At 36.1% G+C, this 26,214-nt stretch overlaps 1 protein-coding gene across 1 annotated transcript in view; it reads right to left on the bottom strand.

The window, feature by feature from the left end:
* Positions 1–26,214, bottom strand: part of LOC148416660 (uncharacterized) — a 314,743-nt gene that overhangs the window by 129,224 nt on the left and 159,305 nt on the right. The window contains exon 4 of the mRNA XM_088425825.1: positions 577–615. Coding sequence (XP_088281951.1) covers positions 599–615 — 17 coding nt within the window. The 3' untranslated portion in view covers positions 577–598. The remainder of the gene's footprint in view (positions 1–576; positions 616–26,214) is intronic.

Below are 26,214 nucleotides of genomic sequence, written 5' to 3'. Positions count from 1 at the left end.
AAAACATAACACCCTGGTATAAGTATAACTGTTGTTACCTTCTGAGTGGGTTTCAAATGAAATAACAGCGTTATTGACACTCTTGGATAAATACACACAACTTTGGGTCATATTGACCCAGATACATTATTGATGTTCTTAAGAAATGAACGTAAATCACTGGTTATTTAATAAATTTGTTACTTTGTGAATGGGTTTACAATGGAAGAAAGAAAAAACGAATTTTTGACATTTTAAATATAGTCTACCTTAGATTTACAATGAAAAAAATTGAGTTCATCACATTTTTTAATAAATATACACATCTCCGGGTCATATTGACCCAGCTATATTATGGCTGTTCTTATTTAATGAATATAAATCACTGGTAAAAACAAAATTTTTTATTTGAATCATCCAGATCTCCGAGTTTTGGTGACTAAATATATACCGGGTCAAAATGACCCAGGGACATTATTGCTCCTCCTTGCAAACAAGCATAACAGGCCAATTATAAAAAAAAAAAGTAGAAAGAAAAAAAAAGTGCTGCGGTAGTATTTATTGTGCAACTATTGCAAACAGAGCGCTAAGACATACCTTCACTTAGTCGGAATGGTCGTTAGCATACAGGCGCACCTGCAAAAAAAAAAAGAAAAAAGTGACCTCAGAGCCCGTGTGTAGTCACAATTAATGGCTGCAACAACATTCCTGCAAACATACTAATTGCTGATGAGATGAGGCTTTTATTCAAGCGCTGCACCTGTTTCTGAAAGCGGGCCTTATGTTATGGCATCACTGTTCATGTGGAAAACTCCCATCTGCCTGTAATTTTCTGGGCTATGCTAACAACAGGATTACTCGACAAATCCATTCTCATTCAGTTACTTGTCAAAATATAGTCATGGAATTCTAGTACCAGAATGTAACTTCATTTTAATTACTCTAATAACAAATATTAGAGATGCCCTGAGCCAATATTGAGTTACAGTTGCAAAGACATTAATTGTACAAGCCTAAAGTACAAAACAATCTTTACATTTAGTTTTTGAGAGTTTTTGCTTTAGCTCGCTTTTTCATGATTGATGTGATTTGAATGAATAAATCGCTTGCATGTAGTTATACATACATACATTTTGCATCACATTTACGTTTGACGTGAAACTTATGCAACCTAAATATTTGGAATTAATGGGCCATATTTTCACAAACCTTGTTCTTTAAATAGTACCATTTGGTCAAAGTGGTCAGCGGATAACAATTTATACTCAAATAAAAAGGAAAGCAGATGTTATTCTTGGTGATATCGCATTGGACCGAAGTGAAAAGATTGTATCGGGATAACCCTATCAAATATGCTAAATTCATGAAGACAAGCTTGACAATTAACTTTAATCTCACACCTTCAAACACACACCCACACACACTTTTCTTTTTCAGAGCAGTTTTGTGAACCATTAACTTAGTTTGAGGAGCAATTATGTTATTATGTGGAGCGTTTTTTGTCCTTTTGTCCTCACGTCAGCAGTTACCCAAGGCTTGGAGGTGCTAATGTAATCATAACGCAACCAGCACTCCTCCTAAAAACTTCCAAATAAAAGCCTGAAAAGGCTATATATATATATATATATATATATATATATATATATATATATATATATATATATATATATATATAAAATACTGAAGTAAAATACTGGCAATTTGGTTGGTAAAAAATTACCGCAAAATTACGGTAATACATTTTCTACATTCACGTTAAAAATGAAAACGATACTGTCGATTTTACAATTACAAAATGTACAGCGTAAAATTCAACAGTTATCAATACAATTTTTTTTTCCGTATATGTAGAAAAGGTGTTACCGTAAAGTTAACAATGCGTTTCCGGCGACCAAGTTCCCAGATTTTGACTGTAAAAACAGCATTTCTTTTTTACAGCTTCATCATGAAACCGACTCAATGCAAAACCCTCCCAACCGCACAACAGAAAGTTGCTACGTGTGTGGCGCCTCCTTATACAGTAAATCGCTAACTTTTGTGTTTGGCTCCGAGATATTACGTTGACCTCCACAGCTTGCATCCAAAGATTACCTTGACATCTGCTGGCCGGCTTTCAGAAAGCTAATTAATCCCAGATGACCTGAAGTTTGTCAGTCCGTTCTAAAAGCATCTCCAGTCTAGTGGGGAGGAAGTCACTCTAGGTCGGCTCCCACAGCCCATTATTTTATTTCTCGGATTCCGCTATGAAGTATTTCTTGGCCGTCTCACAAAACAAGTTAAAAGTATTTGCTATTTGAGCGGGCAATGCCGGTTGACGCTGTGGCCGAATGTGTTTTACAAAAGCGTCACATCTAATGAGCATCTGATCCTCTGCGACAAGAGCCCGCGACTCAACTCCCACTGCATCGCATTAACTGCGGTGATTTAATTTTCTTTGGCTCCTTACCCTGCGACAACACCCGCGATGAAACGACATAATATAACATGAAAGAATAAATAAGCGTATTCGGCACAGAGAATACTAATATACGACCAACGTCTTTCGGAATGTCACCTTTGACGTCAGATTTGACGGGGAAAAGAGTAGACGCCGGGGATGGGACGAGACCTCGTGCGTCGAGATCCGGCGGGATTAAAACGCCAGGAGATTTCTCGTCCCTGCACGGCATGAGATTCTTATTTTAGCTGTTTTTATTTCTGCCAATAGCACGCTGGAATGAAAACGTGTTATATGACAGTAAAAAAATACCAACAGGTATTATCAAATCAAATAATGCACGGATGCTTGTATTTTGAGACCAAAGGTTTTATTTTGAAGTTGTTCATTTAAGCATGTCGTAAGGATGGCTTACCGTATTTCTCCGAGTTTTTATTCCTCATTTTCAACGCCCATATCAAGGTGTTTGACTTACAACCGCATTACTCAAAACGGTATGGTAAATGGTAAATGGTAAATAGACTTTCACTTATATAGCGTTTTTCTACCTTAGGCATTCAAAGCGCTTTACACTAACTAGTCATTTACAGCATCTCAGGAGCAACTGGAGGTTCGGTGTCTTGCTCAAGGACACTTAAACACGGTCTCGATAGTCGGGGGATCAAACCCACGGCCTTTCGGCTGGAGGACGACCACTCCACCACCGAGCCATGCCGCCCACATGGAGTAAGATCGCCGTCAAAAAGACGTATGCGAGTTTTATCATTCGTACGAGTACGACTCTCGCAAGAGGCGACAGAGGTTCAGATCCACAAATCCAAAGTCATGTCTCGCGAGATTCGTACGTCTACGAATGGTGAAACACACGTGTCTTTTTGACATCGATCTTACCCCATAAAACAGAGCAAATTTTTTCCAAGTATCTGTCTTTGAATACAATTAACTCGAAAGCGAAATAAATATGACGTTATTTACCAGGCTTAAAACGATTTTATACACCTCTAATTTGAGTCGATTTGCATCCATTTTAGAATGTTTGCGCAGAACACTTTACAGATTTTGGAACTTGGCACAAACATTTGGAAAACTTGAGAAAATTTAACACGTATAGTGTGCAAAATACGGTAATTATGCTGGCATTTCACTATACGATGCTTGTGGCCAATTTTTAGCATCAATTAGCCCCCAGCTGCTCAATATTGGCTGGGGAGAGCAGTCAAATTACATTTCATAAGCAGTTTAAAAAGGAAGACATTACTGGATTTGATGCTGACTAACTGAGATTGGACATTCGCACAAACCCTAAAAAATGTATTCTGTGGTTATGATGTCACTTCCTGTCCACCAATTTTATGGTGAGTTGTCTCAGTTTATATTTAAGAAAACATTGATGGAAGTCAGTCGTTCTAATGAAGCACAACTTGACAACGAATCACAAATCCCGTGTCGTGGGATTTGTGTCTCGTCCCATCTTTGGTGAATTTGGACACCGGGGCATAACCTTGTCTTCCGATGAAGGTTTAGCCACTGCAGGTTGAAAGAAATGGGAATTCTTGAAGCTTCTTACAAATGTATTGCTACACTTTTCAAGCAGTTTGAAGTGCGCCCTGGGCGGAATTGGGTTTTTCCGAGCAATATTTGAAAGGAATTCTGCGGGGATCACAAAGCCTTTCAGGTTGTCATTGCACAGGAGGATGCTCAGCTGGCACACTTGACGAAATTACTGTCTGGGTCTGTATATGAAATCCACCTGTGATAAGGGGTAGTGTTTGGGGAAAACATGGGGGACTTTTGACAAACATTTTCTGGGAGGAAGCAAAATGTCATTTCAACCAGGAAATCGTTCTATAAAAGTGCACCGGAGTGAAACAATAGGGTTCGAGTCAGGGTGATTCGAGGATCCAGCTTATTTATTTGTGTCCACCGTTGTGTCCATTTTGTTACAGCAAGACAGCAAAGTTAATTGTCAAATGAGACATCGTCGGAAAGGTTAGGATGTCCTTTAGCTAAGACATTAGGATTTAGTAGGGTAGCTATAATGAGACCGAAGATATAGAAAAAAAAGTAACTTTTAAAACAGTGGACAAAACTGAATCGGAGAATAAAAAATGTCTCTTCAAAAATAAAAAATGTTAGAATGTAAAAATATGCTGAACGCATTTTTCAATTAACTCACACATTCTCCTACAAATGAGATTAATAGCCCTTAGTGCTTTTCAGTTTTGTCTTTTTCGTGACTTCTCATTCAGAACAGCCAATCATTTTTTTTGGGAACACGTTTTCATTTTTGAGCCCTTATCAAAGGAAGGTCTCATTAAACTGCATGCGTTTTGTTTTTGTGTATTTCATTTGAAAACCCGCAAGACGTGGCAGGAAGTTAATTTTCTTGGCAAGTAATTAAGGAAATATGTATAAGTGACTGCGGGAGGAAATTTAACGGATATGAATTTGTGTGATGGATGCAGAGGAAAAGTGATTTATAAGCAGAGAATCAAACTTGAAGAAGATTAGGGCCACTTCGAAAAAGAAAAAGATGGCAGGACTCACTTTTATCTCAGAATTCTCATTTTAAAAAGAGAATTTCGTCATTATTTCGTTTTCCAAAATTCAGACTTTAAAAAAGGATCGTACTGACTTCATGCTCAGTTTTGCTTTACTCTAAAAAATTTATATAATATATATATATATATATATATATATATATATATATATATATATATATATATATATATATATATATATATATATATATATATATATATATGAAATGTGTATTTATGTATGTATGTATGTATGTATGCATGCATGCATGAATGAGAAGCCTGGAGAAGGAGCCAGATGGACTGTTATGAGAAGATCACAACAACTGATTAATTGTGTTTAATTAAAAATTCAAAGGTATTTAATATGATTGAAAATGATCGTTAAACAGCTCTAATATATATATATATATATATATATATATATATATATATATATATAGATATATATAGATGTTTACTGCAGATTATTCGTTATAACAAAAAAGTGGATTTTCCGAAGCGTCGAGGATGAGCTGCAATGCAGCTAGCGGTTGCTGGGGGTCCTTCACAACCCTCTCATGTGAACTGTGGAACCTCAGCAGCAAATAATGAGCCAGATCAACTTCAATAGTTGAGCCATATGAAATCCATGTCGCTTGTTTCCCAGACAACCACAGAAGTCTTGGTGAATTGTACTTGCACAAAGCTGCGATGAATGCTTGGCCAACAGTCATTTTATCTCACCGCGCCGCCTGTAATTCCCCACAAAGAAGCGCATTGACTCGGAGCTCGCTCTGCAAGGTTTTCCTTTCTTGAGCCTTTTAACGAAAAAAAAAAAATGGTCGGAGTGTTATCAGAAAATTATTCGCTACAGAATGTAAGCCCCTAATATCTGCATATGTTGAAAGCCACTTTTCTCCTCGAGTATGGTCGCTTCGACTAATTCCTCTCGGCCAATTAGTCGTCTTTAAGCCTTTGTACACGTCGAACAAAAAGGAAAGATGAATGTTAAACAGACTGATTAGTTCGGAGTAATTATATGATTTTTTTTTTTCCCCTCCCTTAACCACACGAATTCTTCTTTAAGCCATGTAGAGGATTTTCAAAAAATGGTAACTGAGGCACGGTCACCTCTGAGGTTACCTTTCGCTACTACCATATTATAGAAAAAAATCCTGACACTTTCAGTTATACGGGTGAAAATTGGAAACAATCAACTAAAATTGTCTGTTTTGTGATGTGGATGCATCAATATTTACACAAAAAAAAAAAAAATATATATATATATATATATATATATATATATTTGTGTGTGTGCCTTTGGGCCACAGATTCCACAAAATAATCTTGAAAATTTATTATCAAGTTTGTGGACAAGCTTGTTACGCAGTTTTGTCACGCAGCAGGTCATTTTTCCACAGAAATTAATTGAAATGACTTTGATGATTGATGTATTATTCATCAATCTGTTCCAGCCCCGAAATTATAAATGTAAAAAATGCGAGGCTTTTCATGAAAGAAAATGTTTTAGAAACGTAAAACGTAAAAATGTAGCAAAGCATTTTATGTTACATAAGCATCGAAATGTGGATTGAATGTTTTTTGACTGCCAAATGAAATTTCAACAATGTTTCAACATATTTAAAAATACATATTTGAAAATAATGCATTTTAAATTACCTTCAAACATACTTAGGAAAGCATTGAAAGAATACACTAAGGGGCTGAAATTTCGTCCTGTTGCTGAAAACTTTGTAATCACACTACCAGAGGTGTTCCATCCCTTGGCTAAAACACTTCCTCAATCATGTGGAAAAAAACTGACCAAAAATGGTCAAAATACCACACAAAGTGGTATTTTGTCCAATTCTTTGATCTTTGCATCAAAGACGTTTCATAAGGAAGAGAAAACATCAATATAGGAGACAAGGGAGCTGAAGTTTCACCCAGATGGGGACAACATATCAAAATTCAAAATGGCGTGACCACCTAGTTATCATTAGGCTAAAATACTGTGACCCAATCATGTGGAAAAAAACTGACCAAAAATGGTCAAAATACCACACAAGGGGGCATTTTGTCCAATTCTTTGATCTTTGCATCAAAGACATTTCATAAGGAAGAGAAAACATCAATATAGGAGACAAGGGAGCTGAAGTTTCACCCAGATGGGGACAACGTATCGAAATTCAAAATGGCGTGACCACCTAGTTGTCATTAGGCTAAAATACTGTGACCCAAAATGGTCAAAATACCACAAAAGGATTCTAATGACAATACTTGCATGCATCCATCCTTTGAACACAAAACTTAAGCTACCATTTCTATCTATTTGAGGTGCGACACCTCAATGTCACTTTTGATGTCCTCTTATTGAGGGTGGACTGAGGGTAATGTGTGCAGAGGGGACCATCTGGCTGAGCTGACTCGGACTGTCAGCTCAGGCCAAGTGACCTTGCCAGGGACTGGACCTGGAACTGCTTTGATGCTACCAATATAACACTTGGACCTTGGAGATTGCCAACATGAGCACAGGCTCAACACTTCAAGTTACATCATAGATCTTATTCAAATATTATCAAGAAACCGCCTTTGCAAATTCGTTTCCTTATATTTAAGGCCAAAATCTGAAAGATGTTCCATCCGTCAAACGATGCGGAATCTTGGCAAGGTCATCGCCGGACGCTTGTCAGAGTAGGCAACCCCAAAAAAGTCATTAGTGGCAAACAGGATGCTTTTGAGGGGATCCATTTTGCGCTGGCCTCTGACAGCAATTGTATGCTGGCCGCATCATGGCCGCCGACGACTCTGACAGGGAGGGTAATAGCTTCAGCGGAGCTCAAACAGCAGTCGAGTCGGAAGTTTGCGTCACGCGATGGTTTCAAGCTTTATCTAAAAGTGGCCATTTAGCATTCAATTTGGTGAGATAAAATCGAGCCCGAATTGCCGGGAAGTTTTCATTGAGTTAGTTACTCCTAAGTTTTGACTTTGTGATACGTTCGTGTTCCTGATACCTTTGTTTACAGTACACTGTTTTTTTTTTTTTTTGGTGAAAGGGTTGTTCGGGATGCTTTCTGTATCAGCAAATCTAATTTGATGCTATATATAGGATCCTACCGGTTAATCAGCCGGTCGATTAAAATAAATAATCCGCCAAATGTCTGATATTTACTCAGTTTGAACTTATTACCTTTATTTACCCAAACAATTTACAGTTTTACACAATTGAAATGTTTGTCATTATGTTCCCCTACAGGACCGTATTTTTCCATAAGAGTCCATCTGGCTCCTTCTTCTTACCAGGGTCTTCTAATTCTATATATGCACAAATATACAAATTAAAGTAATCGGCTAATTAATCTCCATTTTTAATCGGTTTAATTTGGTTGGGCCTTACTTTTTAGTGCCGTGACATTAACAGTCCATTTTTCTTTTCAAATTAAAAACAAATTAAATCGGAAACTGATTCATATTGTCACTCGATTGTTTCATCGTGACACCTCTGCAAAATATTGTATGACATTATTTTATTATGTTTAGTACAGATGCACATTGTCATTGGCAATTTTGCGGCAGATGAAAATAGATGACCTAAAAAGACTGATAAAAAGACTTAGGGGGGTACCTGGGAGGAAAATAAAATCATTTGCTTTGAAAAAAAGGTTGAAAAGTACTATTCTAGAGTAGCCCCTGGTCACACAGCTCTCTAATGTAAACTTTGTCATCAAATACATTCAATATGCAAGCACTCAGGAATGACCACATGGTGCCATTTTGAAATTCTACCCATTCTGACAATCTATACTAAATTTTAGCCTCTTCGTGTTTTTTAATGCTTTTTTTGGCTGCGTCTAGATCATAGGTGTGGAACTCCAGTCCTCGAGGGCCGGCATCCTGCATGTTTTCCGGTTTTCTTTCCCCAACACACCTGATTCAAATGATTAGCTCATTAGCAGGCTCTGCAAGAGCTTTAAAATGATCCCAATCATTTGAATCAGGTGTTTTTGAGGGAAAAGTTTTGAAAACATGTAAGATACCGGCCCTCGAGGACTGGAGTTTGACACCTGTGGTCTCGATCAATGGCCCAAATCGCGTCAAAATCCACACAGACGGGGTAGAAATGTTTCCATCTCAACTTTACTCATACTGTTATCCTCTTGCATCTCGTTAATGCACACACAGGCCTGTTTTACTACCACTTTTCCTCACTTTTACCCCGTCCGCCCCTGATGACATATTTTGCGGGCATCTGATCACCCTGCATAGCGCACTCTGACGCCGTGTGAGAATACCTGAAGCGGCAGCTCGACAAAAGGTCAGCAGCAGTTAACCTTTTGGATAGTTCTTCCTCGGTAGCCTCAAGAAATGCAAACGCCGCCTTGTCATTTGAAACAGATTTTGGCTGTCCATGAGAGGGCCCACGAAATCAAACTGTCCTAGGAATTCATATTTCTTGATCACTGATCTGTGGCAGTCGCAAATGTAAAACACACACAGTCTTCGGCGGAAATGACAGACTGAGTCACAGAATTTCTCCAATAATGACTACTCCACGTCTCACATCGCTTTCCGGAAGCCACTTAAATTCGAAGGATATGCAACCCAGAGACGGACTTTTTCATTTCATGTAAAAGCTTTGTATATCATTTCATACGTTTATAGAGAACGTCGATGTGAGAAAAAATACAAAAAAAAACAAACAACACCTGCGCTTTTCACTACATTATAGTAAAACCAGATGATGGAAGAGATGAGCTTGTAAATGGCGAAAGCAATCGCGATCTGCACTAGGGGCAAATCGCTATCGCAACAACACGACTTGAACGGAAGTTCCTAGTAGATGCTAAAAGACCGTTTCCAAGAGAAACATGAAGTCCGCAAGGAACCCAAAGATGAAAGTAGAAATGATTAATGAAGGAACAGGCCCACTGATGCCTCTACTGACCTTTACTTATTAAAAGTCAAGGCGGAAACATGATGAAATGCCGTGAAGCAGATTTTTTATTTAAATCCATTTTCCTTTCATCAGCCAATTTCGATGGCTTAAACAACGGATCGATTTTTTTTAAACTTGTTTCCCCTCATATATTCATGTGACTTTGAAAGCCTCACGAGAGTTAACACTTAAAGTGAAAATGCGCAGGTATCAGTGCCCTCTAGTGGTGAACTAAAAGAATGCAATGATGTTGAAGCATCCTGATTTGATTTGTTTGCAAAAATGTTGTGATGGAATAACTGTAAACAATGATAACTTGACTTAAAAAATGATTCAATTCCCATTACATAACATGAATTTTTCAGAAGTAGAGACAGTTTTTACATGTAAAGAGCCAAATGTGTTCCAAAAATAAAGATCATGCATTAAAAACTTGAAGAAATCCATATTAGAATTATGTCAGTGCAAAATAATCATGGAATTCAAAGTACATTATGTAAATAGGAACAAAATACGATCCTAAATCCTTTAATCATATTGTTCAGTGGCAGTTGACAATATGAATACAGTTCATTTATTTGCCTTGAAATGGTGCTGGTGAGGTCGTTTTATCTGTGTTTTTATTTTACACTTCCAGTTATCTTTAAATCTTTTACACAGAAGTCCACAGAAGCAATATAATTTAAAAAGCATGTAAGTTTACTTAAGTTTACTTTGGGGTCATGCGAAATGCATCATTTGTGGTCATCACTAAAGTGCTAACGACGTGCTAACAACACGGACGTCAGACGCGACAGACCAAAGTGATATGCTACATTTGTGTTTTCACGCGAATATGTATAATGTTAGCCATCGCTAATGTCAATTTTATGTTTCTTAATTCTACGGTGTAAACTTTCGGTGGAAAATGTGAATGAACCGCATAATCGGAGTTGAATCTTTTGGCTCGAGCGATCAAAACCGGGACATGGCAAATGCGGCTGTTGTCTTCTTTAAGCGCGCAAAAGACATTTTGAGGAGCCCCATGCCGCTTATAGTCAATATCAGGATGACCCACTTTTTGGTGGCCAACGCAGCCGCGGTATAAATCTCTCTGACTCAAATGCTTTCTTGATTGATAGAGTCATCAACTGTGAAGTTTGCCCAAGCAACCTCTGCCCCAATTGGCATCAAGAGCCCCATAAGTTTTTGTCCCCGTTTGGTACTGAACTTCAGAAATAGAGTCGGATGTGTTTACTTTCTCCCATCAGAGTATTTAATTTGCAAGAGGAAACTCCTGAGGCCGAGTCTATTTATTTAAGTCCATTTGAGTCCACTGTTGTGTTGATTTTAAAGTTAATTGCTCATCATTGGTGTCAAGTTATCCACAAGAGAGACTGGAGAAAAGAACTCAACCTGAGTCAAATGTCATTTATGAGGTAATAGGCACTAAAGTAATTATTTATTTGGTACCTAAAGCCATCTAGTACTAAGGTCATCAATTAAAGTATTTGATCAATTTAGTACTTCATTACCTAGAGTCATTAGTTACTTAAATAGTACTAAAGTAATCATTTTTGGTATAAAAGTAAACAATGACTTACCTTGAGTAATGGATTACTCTTAGTACTTAATGTAATAAGGTAATAATTATTAAAACAATTATTACTTTTGTATCTAAAGCAATCTTATACTGAGGTAATCAATATTGATTAGTTTAATGTATAAAGTAAGTGATCAATTTAGTACTCGATTACCTCAAGTAATTGATTACTTTATTACTCATTCAACAACAGCCATCTTCCTTTATCCAAACCCTTGAAAAATATTGAAAACAATTATTGAACACAATTTGTAAAACATAAAAACTATGAATTGCTGGAAAACGTAAAATTACGTTTTCGGTCTAGAATGAGTTAATTGAGATCATGTGTTTATTTTACCACCAATTAGAAAAGACTACAAAGCTGGCTGGCATTTGAGTGAGCGGGAGATACCTTGAAACCCTTGAAAAATATTGAAAACAATTACTGAACATACACAATTTGTGAAACATAAAAGTTATGAATTGCTGGAAAACGTAAAAATACGTTTTCGGTCTTGAATGAGTTAACTGAGATCATGTGTTTATTTTCCCACCAATTAGAAAAGACTACAAAGCTGGATGGCATTTGAGTGAGCGGGAGATACCTTGATGGTGACATTAATTTTCATGGAAAATAATAAGCTCATTAAATAGTGGAAATGTTTTTTAAACGCCATTATCTGCCTCATTTCCTTCTAATTGCTTAAGCGGCTCCTCGGCAGATTGCGCGGCTTCCGCAACATTCGCTTATTTTGTCAGCTGACGAGAGAATATTGAGGGGAAACAAATGATACGTAATGAGAATGCCTGGTTTAAAAAAAAAAAAAGAAGCTAATAGGCTGAAAGAAGAAATTCTTAAGGGTAATTTCCATCGGAAATATCATCTAGAAAATGTATTCAATTTGATGTTTTATTACACATTATGTTTAAATAGTAACAAGGTATTTACAGTAATGTTAGATCATCCATAGCTCATAAAATCCACTTCAAATGCGTGTGTGTTTTAAAATGCTGCACAATGGGACAACAACACCACCTGCTGTCATGGTTTTAACAACAGCAATGCATTATGGGTAACGCACAGCCATGGAAGGCTCATCCAGATTTGTGTTCATCCATCCGAGGCCGTCACGAGGTTTTAATGGGTGTGGGGCGGGAATTTTGAATGGATGCTAAAGGTAAAAAAGGTAAAAAGGTAATGGTAAAAAGAAGCCCCGCCCACTCTCCACAAAGGTCAGCGCCATAATTGGAACAGCGCCTCGACCCCGTTTTTTTTTTTTTCTTTTCTATCAGGCAGCAAAGTAAAATGCATGCGGCGCCGTGTCGTCCTAATTTATTTTCGCACAGCCCAAAAATACTCAAAGAGCTCAAGCGAACGCGAGGCTCGGTGCTTTCCATCACCGTTGGTGGTTTGCGGCCAAGGGAGGCTGACCCACTTGCGGGAGAGTAGAACACAAATTACCGAAAGAGGCGAAACTAATCGGAACGGACGGTGGAAAACAAGTCGTTCAAACGGTCTTGTTAACACATCAAAGATAGTGGGGAAAAAATGGATTAGGAATGGTGAACCACTGAAATTTTTATTCATATGTATGGACACTATTGAATTTTATACAGTATATATATTATATAAATATTATACAAAAATTTAATATACAAGCATTAACTTAAAAAACATATATATATATATATATATATATATATATATATATATATATATATATATATATATGTTTTAAAAAAAAAAAAAATATATATATATATATATATATATTTTTTTTTTTTTTCAAGTTAATGCAAATAACTTTGCATTAACTACTAATTAAATATACAAGCATTAACTTACAAAACACACACATATATATATGAAAAAAAAAAAATATATATTTTTTTTAAGTTAATGCTTGTATATTTAATTTTTGCATATTATTTATACTGTATAAAATTCAATATTTGTTTTAATATATTTTATTGGCATACTATATATTTTTTAAAATAAAGATTCCGTATATTAAAATAATAAATAAACGTAATATAGTTTATTAATTTATATATAATGTGTATAGTACACAAATTCAATAATTCAATATATTTAATTAGTATACTATATATTTTTTAAAATAAAGATTCCGTATATTAAAATAATAAATTAATGTAATTTATTTTATTAATTTATATATAATGTGTATAATACACAAATTCAATAATTCAATATATTTAATTAGTATACTATATACGTTATATAAAAATTAAATGTATATTTATATTTTTTAATATATTTAGTTATTACACATACATATATAATGTATGTGTAATAAGCACTGAATTGAAACAATAGGGTTTGAGTCAGGGTGATTCTCCGATCTGCCCTTTTCATTTTTGTCCACAGTTGTGTCCATTTTGTCTCAGCAAGACTGTTCACTTCATTGTGAAATGACACATCATTATGGTCACTAATGTGGACACTAGGACTTGGTTATATAGCTGCTATGAGTCAAAAGATATGACTAAAAACAAATGTCCACTGCAGTGGACACAAATGAAAAAAAAAAGTCTGGCGTTCAGGAGGACACGTGAAGATGACTTGCACCAAACGTAAGTACTTATAATTTCTCTTATTAATCAATCACATTAATAATTCAAACGCTATTTGTCATTTCATTGCACACCGCAGCGGCAAAGTTACGTTGGATTTATTTTTATGATTGATCCGCTACGACTGCGACATCAATTCATTCACTTGTTTATGTCAAACGCGGTCCTCAAAAGATGCTCAGTAAAAGTTAAAACAATAAATAAAAGCTCGGAGGTTTACTCGCAACTTTACGACTTACGACAGTGTAATAACACTGTAAAATACAAAACGTCCCGCTGGCGCCGCAATAGCTTGGCAAGTGAAAGTTTGCTATAAAAAAAAAGGACATCTTTAATCAATTTCATAGGAACAGATGGACGGACGGAGTGGACTGAAGAGCTGCACAAATGCAGAGCTTTGTGAAATAATAAAAATATAAATTGTAATATTCAATACATGTATCTTTTTTTTACTTTGTAATTAATTTTAATGTTTGTTTTATTCCTGGCTCTTCCGCGGGGAAATTGCGTCAGGAATGACAAATTGAATCAGTAAAATACCAATGTAAATGCATGTTTTTCAAAGGAGCCACTGAAACACAATAAGCTGTCTCATGTTCCAATCATTGTGCTCTTAATTTGAAAAGAAACTGTAGTGTCCCGTCACAGCATTAAATATCTATATTTATTTTTTTGGGGAAGAAATGTTGCTCAAACAAGTACACTGTAGTTACCGCTGGAAATTCATTCCAATCAATGTGCTCTTAATTCGAAAAGAAAACAAAAGTGTTCCAATCACAGCGTTAAAAGCATTTCATTTGATTTGCTAAGCACACCGCAACTATCCCAGGCATAAAAGTTGCCCAAAGAAAATGTAACATAACATTTTTTTTTTCTCGGTCATATTTTCCTGGCAGGGACGCTTCCGTCCGCCCTATCAGACTTGGATGGAATGTGACAGGCGGGGGGGAATCAAAGTCAGACCCAGCTTGATGTCTTGCACAGCTCAGACAAAATTCTGACACAGGCATGATGGAGATTTGGCGAAATTGCCTGTATTTGTGTCCACTGGTGTGTCCATTTTCGCTCAGCAGGACAGCAAAGTTATTTGCAACCCTGTGGAACACACAAGACACGGCCAGGATGTCCTCGACTGAGGACACTAGGACTTAGAAAGGTAGTTCCAATAAGCCAAAAGAAATTTTGCCATTCAATAACTTTGATATTTCTTGTTGAATTATAATGAATCCAACGTCAACATGTTCCGAAAATTCGTGCTTCGCGTGCAATTCTTTTTCCTCATTCTTCACTTTCACTGTTTTCCCAAAATTTAACATTTTTCACGAAAAAATACCCATTCATTTCCAATGGGGAAAAATTTTTAAGATTCGTCCTGTTCAAAAATGTAAATATTTAGCTTGGTCAATTTACCTTGAGATCCATTTTCAACTCTCGCAATACCTACACAAGAAAGGAAAATCCGTAATATTCACCGTCAATTTACATTTTTTAATCAGTCTTTTTCTCTTATCCCAGTTTTATATCATTCAATTCAATCCTTCAAATTACCCTTATTCTTTATCTTGATCTATTAATAAGATTGTTTTGTTGACATTTCCTTTAGTGCAGCTCCATCTAGTGGATGCATAACGGCAATCATTACTGTAGCTTCTATTCTTTGTAACCTATAATACGGTGCACCTTATGTGTTAAAACTGTTGCAATTTGATTAAAAAATTAAAGTTTAACATTTAATTGAATCGTAAATATATTCTTTCAAATTCTTGATTTGTTTTGCCATTGATCTAAACAGTCTTTTAATGTAAACAATGTTTTTTTCCCCTATTTTTCAGACAGTACTTTTCACAAATCATCTTTATTCTTAATTCATCAATTCATTAATTCTTAATTCTTAATTCATTCAATGAAATTGTTTCGATGACGTTCCCTTTAGAGCAGCTCCATCTAGCGGTTGCATAACGCCACTACTGTAGCTTCTATTCTATGTCCCTTATAATGTGGTGCGCCCTATATCTAAAAATAGTTTTAAAGCCGGCCTTATTGTGCAGAAAGTATGATAAATAATATGAAGTTTTCCCTCAACTTTCAGTATTCGCATTCAATTTCTCCAGAAACGCTTGCATCTAGTTCCAGTGACAGTTCTGTAAAACGTTTCAGCACCGATACCTGGCTCCTAAAACGATGCGGATTTAAACAAGGGCAAATGAAGATGATCCAAGAAAACCCCTTTTCCGACAAACACAAAGGTCCCTCAGTGCACCTTCATAATGAGCTCCTCTGTTTTTTTTTTCACCCTCTCCCCACCCCCCCCAAATGTAGCCAGCTGCAACAATTTATTCATCCCACTACAGTGCTTATGAGAAGAGATGAATATAGATTCCAGCATTTATCATTTGCGCTTTGCTTTCACGCCCCAAGAAATAGGTCCCCGTTAGATTTATCGACTAGCCGGTATGTGTAAGAGCGCAGTCCCCGCGGTCCAGCTGTGTACTACGCAGCTGATTAATTGACAGGTCAGGCGTTACGGCGAGCCTGTTGCCCGATTTATTGCATGTCAGATATTTCTATGGAAGTGACTGGCGCCGGTGTGAAAGAGGCGAGCCGCTCCATGCTTATATTTCCCTCCTCTCAAGCGGCCATCCGGCAAGATAATTAGCGAGTGAAATACGGTCCAACTAATTCCAGGTCTGCCGTTCGTCCGCCATTGCGATGGCAACAAATTGATTCATCTCTTGTTTGGATTTTTTTGAAATAGGCCGTCGTCACAAGCGCGGTGATTGCAACGTGTTGTAAACATGTGTTGCAATTATAGTAGAGATTTTCAAAATGTGGTACACAGGCTCCCCCTAGTGGTAGGGAAGGAATACTGAAATAAATAGTTAAAGGGGAAGTCAAGTTTAGAAATTTAAAAGAATATGTTGTTTGTGCTCATACCTGCCGACATTCTGATTAATACTGCGCAAGGGCGGCCATTTTGCAATATGCTGTTGATCATAAATGACATTCCAGTTCTAAACATGGAAATTCAAATTATTATTCAAGTTATGTTTGTCGAATACGATTTAAGGTGCAAAATCAACCGGTTTTTATCCATTTTGGAGGGTGAAAATGACACCACAGCTTTTCAGGGCCGGAGGTTTTTGAGTTTGGTCACATGTCCTTCAAAAGCTGAGCTGTGATTGGCTATCATGAGCAGCCGTGATGTCATTTTCAGTCAACAGCAAGTAGCAAAACGGCAGAAGGGTTGAACGAGATTTAAAATAATGTTTTATCTTAATTCCAAAAATGCGTTATTAATCGGAAGGCCTTGTTTCGACTACATAAGATGTTTTAATCGTTTTTGACTTCCCCTTTCAAGAAAAAAAAGAACAGATTTAAAGGATTTCGAAATATAATCAAAATTTACGTTAAAGTCAGACACTGCTTTTGAGCCATGGCTTAAGAATGATTTAAAAAGTAAAAATAAAATATTTTGTCTATAATTACTTGGATAACTAAACATACACATTTTTTGTATAATTCAATTATTTAAAATATATTTCGCCACTTGTCGTCAACCTAAAATAACATCATGCAGTTGGAGGGTGGAAAAAATTGTTCATCTAATTTATATTCCACAAAAAAATATTAATCAGAAAGACTTATTTTTGTCTTGTGGGACAGCATGATTTTTTTTTAGTAATAACGAATAATAAAAAAAAAAAATAATCCAAATTAACCAGTGAAAATCAGATTTGGAGCTGCAGTTCAAGATAATTACTAAAATTTTCTATTATTAGTTTCTATGTACAATCAATGCTTTCAAAACACATTTTGCCACGAGCTAAAATGACATCACGCAGTCAAACCGCGTAAACGACCAATCACGGCTCACCTGTTTTCTGGGTTTGGTCATGTGACTTTCACAAGCCACGCATACAAAATCAAGCAGCACTGTGCAAGTAATGGTTTGATTTTTATCTAATATGAGCAAAACTTGCGTTGTAAATATCTCGCGCAAAAAAAACTAAACATGACGATTGTTTATGGAGCCTTTGGGGCGAACGACGTAAAGCCGCGATGCCCTTAGGTGGCAGTTTGATTCCAAGTATCTCTTCCCGGCTCAAATGACCTTGGGATGCAATTCAATCTGCAATTCAATCTCTTCTCCCTATTTTGAGGCTCAATTAGACTTCAGGCACAAAGGGACAAAGTAAAAGTGACTTGCTATGGAGCACAAAAAAAAAAAGAGAGAAGAAGAAGAAGAGTCTCATCTAAAGTGGGTCGCCGTCCCCTGCACATTTGACAGCTTTCATTTTCTTTTCATTGGAATGCACCTTCATCAGTCAAACGCTACATCACGTTCGGCAGATCAATCTTGAAATGTATTGATTAGCAGATTGTAACCTTTCAAACGGAGGAAGACGAGCCCAAGAGAAAATGTCTCCGCTGACCTTGGTTGGAACTTGTACTGAACTGTTTTTTTTTTTTTTTGTTTTATTTTCACATTGAAACATTATTAAAAAAAAACTACAACAGTATTGGATGGTGTTTTTTTAATAAACGTGGATTAATGACTGAATAGTGGATATAGTAGTATTTTACGCACCGTCCATGATGATGAAGATTAAGATGAGCGGGAAATGAACCTCATCTCTCACTTTGATTAATCTCTACAAAGTGTAATTAAAGACTTTAGTTAATTCCCCTGTCTCTTCTCCTTGGTATCCATTTTTAATCATTTCCTCCTGTTGGCTTTTTATAATTGAATGTCTCCATTTTATGGACTCCAACGTCTTAAAGTATAGAAATAGTGGACAGAAAGAGAGAAAGAAAGAAAGTGAGAAAGAAGAGAGAAAGAAAGAAAAAAGTAAGAAGGACAGAAAGAAAAAAGAATGAGAAAGAAAGAAAGAATGAGAAAGAAAGAAAGAAAGAAAGAAAGAAAGAAAGAAAGAAAGAAAGAAAGAAATGAAAGGAACTACAGAAAAAAGAAGGATGAAAGAAAAAAAAGAGTGAGACAACTCAGAAAGAAATAAAGAAAAAAAGAAAAAAAGACACCACAAAAAGAATGAAAAAGAAAAAGAAAAAAACAAACAAAATGAGAGACAACATATAAAGAAAGAAAGAAACAAAAAAGAAAGAAAGAAAGAAACAAACAAACAAAAAAGAAAGAAAGAAAGAAAGAAACAAAAAAGAAAGAAAGAAAGAAAGAAAGAAAGAAAGAAAGAAACAAAAAAGACACCACAAAAAGAATGAAAAAGAAAAAGAAAAAAACAAACAAAATGAGAGACAACATACAAAGAAAGAAAGAAAGAAACAAAAAGAAAGAAAGAAAGAAAGAAAGAAAGAAAGAAAGAAAGAAAGAAAGAAAGAAAGAAAGAAAGAAAGAAAGAAAATAGAAAGAAATGAAAGGAACTACAGAAAAAAGCAAGGAAGAAAGAAAGAAAAAAGTGAGACAACTCAGAAAGAAAGAAAGAAAGAAAGAAAAAAAAAGACACCACAGAAAGAATGAAAAAGAAAAAGAAAGAAACAAACAAAATGAGAGACAACATACAAAGAAAAAAAGAAACAAAGAGACACAACACAGAAACCAAAAAGTAAAACGAAAGAAAGAAAGAAGGAAAGGCACTACAGAAAAAAGAAAGAAAGAAAGAAAGAAAGAAAGAAAGAAAGAAAGAAAAAAGGAAAGAAAGAAAGAAAGAAAGAAAGAAAGAAAGAAAGAAAGAAAGAAAAAGGAAATACACCACAGAAAATGAAAAATAAAAAGAAAGAAACAATCAAAATGAGAGACAACATACAAAGAAAGAAAGAAAAAGGAATAAAGAAACAAACAAGAAAGAGAGACAACACACAAACAAAAAAGAAAAAAGAAAGAAAGAAGAAAGATGAAAGGCACTACAGAAAAAAGAAATGAAGAAAGAAAGAAAAATGAATGAGAAAACTCAGGAAGAAAGAAAAATGAAAGACACCACAGAAAGAAAGTATGAAAGAAAGAAAAAGAAAGAAACAAACAAAATGAAAGAGACAACATACAAAGAAAGAAAGAAAAAGGAAGAAAGAAAAACAAAAAAGAAAGAGAAAAACAACACAGAAAAAAAGAAAAATCAAAGGAAAACACACAAAAAAGAAAAACAAGGAGAGAAAGAAGGAAAGAAAAAAGACAATAGGAAGAAAGAAAGATAGAAGAAAAGAATGAAAAAGGAAGAAAAACGAAACAAAGGAAGAAAAATAACACAACAAAAAGAAAGCAAGAAAGAACCTTGTAAATTACATAAGACTTATTTGACATTCAAATTGTTATTCAAACACACGTGGAAAAAATTCCTCCATTTTGAGTTATGCGGTCATAAGTGGACTCCCCCCTAATATACGTCCGCGACATCACAACGTCCTCGTACGCGGGACAGCTTTGCGCGGTTTAGCTATCAAACACACCTTCGAACGGAAACAGAAACAAGAGCGTCCGGCGTAGGCCTGTTTTTCTTTTCCATAAGGGAGAAAAGGTCATCATCCCCGATAGCTCCCGTGCAAACACGCAACAAGGTAAGCCCAGCAGGAAGATATTCAATAAAGCCCAACTGGCGCGAGGAGAAAAGTACTGGCGGAGGAGAGTTCATTTTTCCTAGCGCGCTTTCAGGTCAGTGAATAGAGTGCGCCGGGACTTCCACTTGTCATGATTTATAGCAAAGTAAAAGCCTTGTTAAAGAAACTCCGATTACCAGAAATCTTTACCTGGTCGGTCGGGGCTTAGATCTCCACGCGCCAAATGTCTCTGGAAAGCCATTTAGGTCTCTACTGACCAGTGAGAAGAACGCCGACTGGAGAATCAAAGCGCAGCTGTAAACTTGACTGGATTTTGCAGAGGAATTTTTATGGATTTTATATCAATTTTATACGGAACCACGAAGCAGCAAATGTGACGCTACGGCGTCCCTGGCTTACGTTTTGTTCACGTTACGGAGTAGAATACTATATTTTTTCGTCCCCTCTTCACGGCATTTTTCACGCTTTGCGGGAATGGGTTGGCTGTGTTTATTTTGTTTTGCCTCCCTCTTCAGGCGTTTTTAGGTAATTGCACTTATTTTCTGTTGGCGTCAAACTGCCTGCGCTGAAACTCATCACTAAAATGCGGGTCTGCTATTGGTCGGCGTGTCACTATGATGCCGACAGACTTGATATCGTGCGAGTGATTACGGTATCGTAATTATCGTAAATTTTAGTGCCGTATTCAAACTTAAGTTAAAATTTGATACCAAAATAGTATAGTAAATGAAACATATATATAATATACATATATACAATCAGAAAATATCATATATATATATATATATATATATATATATATATATATATATATATATATATATATATATATATATATATATAAAATATAGAAAGGAACTAGCGTGAGGAGACGCCGACCAATAGCAGACCAGCATTGTGGTGACGCGTGGCATGGGGGCAGTTGGGCAATTGAACAGAAAATAAGTCCAATTACCAAAAAACGCCAGCAGATGGAGGCAAAACAACACAAATACAGCCAAGCCCATGGGGTCATGACAGTTGTTTTGTGGCAAAGCCAGAAAAATACCATTAAGAGAGAACGAAAAAAACTCAGTATTCCACATCACAACGTAAAGAAAAAGTAAGACAGGGATGCTGTAACACCCCCTGTGTTACAGCATCCCTGTCTTACTTTTTTTACTGTACTGGCAAAAGTATTCAAACATACTGGCATATACGTTCAAACATATTTGCAAGTATATTTGAATGTAACATGGGGAGCGCACACACATATGCACACATATACATATTTACGTATAACTGCCCCTGTCTAGACTTTCCGAATAACCGCACCACGCTTATTTTTTTATCGTCGTGACCTTACGGCTGGTCAGAGAGTCTGGATGAGGTGCCCCAGTGTCAAATTGATACATTGTTTGTGTACTTAAGTTGTTTTAAATGATAAATTTAGCCCACCTCGGATTAATTGCACACTTTATTGTGGTTGAACCCAGCCAATTTGTAATTAACATTTGAACCTTTTGCTCCTCGACTAATCCATGCAAGCTTGTTCCGTCTCACCCCATTAACCCGTGTATGTATCTAAATGCAGGTATAATTGCGGGAGCAAAGCACAAGTAATCAAGGATTACATTCTCCAACTGTTTTAATAAATGAGTCGGATAAAGAGAGTCGAGGGGGCATCTCGTTCGACAACAGTCACGTGATGCTTGATAATAATACTGTGCCGAATATATGAAACAATACATTTTTTTTGTCTGTATATATATATATATATATATATATATATATATATATATATATATATATACACATATATATATATATATATATATATATATATATATATATATATATATATATATACATATACATACATTTTTTGTCTATATATATATATAATATTATATATAATTATTAATATGGCGGTATACGCTTGATATTTTTTTTCCCATAATACCAGGCGTTGAGCATGCGCAAGCCAATGTCCTGTAACGTTGCGGGACATTTTATTTATTAAAAGGTTTTTGTCTGGTTATAGCAAGATCATGCCTACAAAACATGCAGGCATGTTTAGTTAACTATTTTTTTACAAAGTACAACCGACACAGATTGTTTGATTACTGCACCAACACAACAGTACCATGCTTGCTTGCATTTACTAGTGGAAAGTGCCCTCTGGTGGCAAGGAAAATAGCAGTAAAAACTCACAATCAATATTTCATGTCTTCTATCTCCCTTTGTTTACCGGAAGATTGCCCCCTGGTGGCTTGTAAAAACCCGCTGATAAGCCGCACTGGACTAAAAGTCACAAATTTCAAAGCGTGAGAAAAAATAGTGGCTTATCGGCCTAGATTTACTGTAAGCACTCAGTAGAAAATATAGTCCTTACTGAATTTATGAGACATCTACGAAAGACACCATTTGTCTTTGTTGTTTTTTTGTTTTTTTTATGTGTTTTTCGCCAATATGTCCATGCTGCTTGTGCCGCATTCTAATTGACAAGTTTATAAAGTGCAGTGTCTCAAGTGGCGCCTTCATGACTGACAATGATTTTATTGTCTCAATGGGCTATCGCTTTTTTCGCCTCACTCGGGGTACCCGGCGTCCAGCGTATCCCCATAGCTCAGACTCTGGTCGCCATAGTAACAAAAGCAGATCTGGGTGAGCCACTGCTTATCTTCATGACATAGAACTAGTCTTTTTCTTTTTTTTTTGGTGTATATCAAGAAACAATACGCAGAAAGCCCAAGCTCAAACTTTTTTTTTTAAAATGAATTTTTGGACTTAGCGCAGAGAACCCCAATTTTGAGAAAGACAACAAAAACAAAACAAACCTTTCACATCATATTATTTAGTTTTTTTCCTGCATGTCACGGTCCAAAACTGTGAATTGCATAGAAAATGGCATCAAAAATAAACTGGCGACACGCCCAGGCAGTTTGACACGACCAGAAAACAAGAGCAATTACCTAAAAACGCCTGAAGAGGGAGGCAAAACAACATAACCACAGCCAACCCTAAAGTTCATCACAGTTGTTGATGCTGTAAAGCAGGAAAAATGCCGTAACGATGAAAAAGAAATAGCATTTCACTTTGTAACATGAAAAGAAAACATCCAAAACAAGAGCAGTTACCTAAAAACGCCTGAAGAGGGAGGCAAAACAACAAACCCACAGCCAACCCTATAAGTCACGCCAGTTGTTGATGCCGTAAAGCAGGAAAAATGCTGTAAAGATGAAAAAATAGCATTTCATTTTGTAACATGAAAAAAAACCATCCAAAACAAGAGCAGTTAGCTAAAAACGCCTGAAGAGAGAGGCAAAACAACATAACCACAGTCAGCTCCACGTCATGACAGTTGTTGATCCCGTAAAGCGGGAAAAATGGCGTGAAGGTGAAAAAAATAGCATTTCACATAGTACCACGAACAAAAACATCCAAAACAAGAGCAGTTAGCTAACAACGCCTGAAGAGGGAGGCAAAACAACATAACCACAGCCAACCCCACATGTCATGACAGTTGCTGATGCCGTAAAGCAGGGAAAAATGCCGCAAAGATGAAAAAAAATAGCATTTCATTTTGTAACGTGAAAAAAAGACATCCAAAACAAGAGCAGTTACCTTAAAAACGCCTGAAGAGGGAGGCAAAACAACATAACCACAGCCAACCCTACAGGTCACAACAGCTGTCGATGCCGTAAAGCGGGAAAACTACTGTAAAGATGAAAAAACAGCATTTCACTTTGTAACATGAGAAAAAAAACGTCCAAAACAAGAGCAGTTAGCTAACAACGCCTGAAGAGGGAGGCAAAACAACATAACCACAGCCAACCCCAAATGTCATGACAGTTGTTGATGCCGTAAAGCGTGAAAAATGCCGTAAAGATGAAAAAACATAACATTTCACTTTGTAACATGAAAAAACACGTCCACTGTATATGTATATATGCTTGCAGGATGAGAACTATGTCATTAAAGGCTGACACCTCCACAGCTGCTGTTACCGAGTAACCGGCCCTGACAGATTGGCCATTAATAAACTCATGAATGGACTCACAGAGGTTAGCTGACACGGTCCATGCAGCCATCTCACCCTTGTCAGGTGTACTTGCTAATGAGAACGCTCGAGTCAGAAAATAAGGTGTGAAGAAAAAAAAAACATGTTGCACCATTATACCCTATTCTTAAGATTCATCTTGCATCAGACCCTCACAGAATGCTTCTTTTATCAAACATATTTGTATTGGAGAGGGTGAAAAAAAATGCTTGAAGAATTGCTTGACATTGCCGTGTCCTTTTAGTATGCAAGTCGACGTTTCTCAATGTATGCCATTTATTAAATGCGGGATGTATGGACTGAATTATGCATGGCGTGTCTACATGTGGTCACTTCTAGCACTATTACTCATCTGGACTGGGATTATGGGCATAGCCGCTAACGTCAACACATTTCCCCTACATGGAAGGAGTTGACAAATTGAAACAATGTTGCGCAATTAATTAGCAGGCAAACAAACAGGTGTTTGTTGACAGTTAATACAGTAAATGACACTGTGTCACATCTCTACGTATCGCGTATCCGGTCCACGGGAAAAAACACGCAAATATGTACCAGTGAATTTTTAGGCGCAAAAATAATGTCAGCTTGCTGGTTTGACTGGAAAGCAAGGTGGTTTATGGGTCATTTTTCGGGGTGCTCAAGCACCCTCTGCTGAAATTAAAAGTCCAGATCCCAATCACATGATCGCTTATGCGGCTCTATCACCTGTCGGGAATTTACGTTATCCTTAAATTGTATGGGTTTTTTTTTGTTTTTTTTGTCTAAGTGGGAGAAAACTGGACAAAGAGAAAACGGAGATATTGCTGAGCAATTTTGCAAGTCAATCATTTATTTGAGGAGCAATTTTGTGGAGCATTAGTTGGTGTGTTTTTGCAGGTTCATACCAGTGATGAATAAATAATTTATTTTAAGGGGCTATTTTCTAATTTTGTGGAGCTTTTTTTTTTACATCCATGACATTATTAACAATCATTAGACTTTTTATTAAATGAGCCATTATTATTATTATTATTATTATTATTATTATTGTTATTATTATTGTTGTTGTTATTAATACAGTTATGGATTGATAATGCACCAATAGCCTATTTTCTGTCTGCAGGCAGAGAAAAGGCAAAGAAAATTAGACAGAGAAAACTTAAATATTGCTTAGCAGTTTTGCAAATCAATCGTTGAATTTGAGGAGCAATTTTCTAATTTTGTGGAGCTTTATTTATTTATTTATTTATTTATTTATTTGCAGGTTAAATCCAGTGACGATTAAATTATTTAATTCGAGGAACTAATTTCTAACTTTGTGGAAAAAAATGAAAAAATTATTTAATTTGAGGAACTAATTCCTAATTTTGTGGGGCATTTTTTTTTTTTGCAGGGTAATTCCAATCACAAAAAAAATATTCAATTTGAGGAGCTAATTTTTTATTTTGCGGAGCATTTTTCTCTTTTTTTTTGCGGGTCAATTCCAGTGACAAATAAATAATTTAATTTGAGGAGCTAATTTCGAATTTTGTGGAGCATTTTTTGTTTTTTGCAATTTAATTCCAGTGACGAATAAATTATTAATTCCAGGAGCTAATTTCTAATATTGTGGAGCATTTTTTTTTTTTTTTTTTG

Source organism: Hippichthys cyanospilos, chromosome 10, assembly GCF_059441005.1.
Source record: "Hippichthys cyanospilos isolate Australia breed blue-spotted pipefish chromosome 10, RoL_Hcya_1.0, whole genome shotgun sequence".
Classification (NCBI taxonomy): Eukaryota; Metazoa; Chordata; class Actinopteri; order Syngnathiformes; family Syngnathidae; genus Hippichthys; species Hippichthys cyanospilos.
The sequence above is the reverse complement of the archived record's forward strand: the minus strand, read 5'-3'. Positions and strand labels throughout refer to the sequence as shown.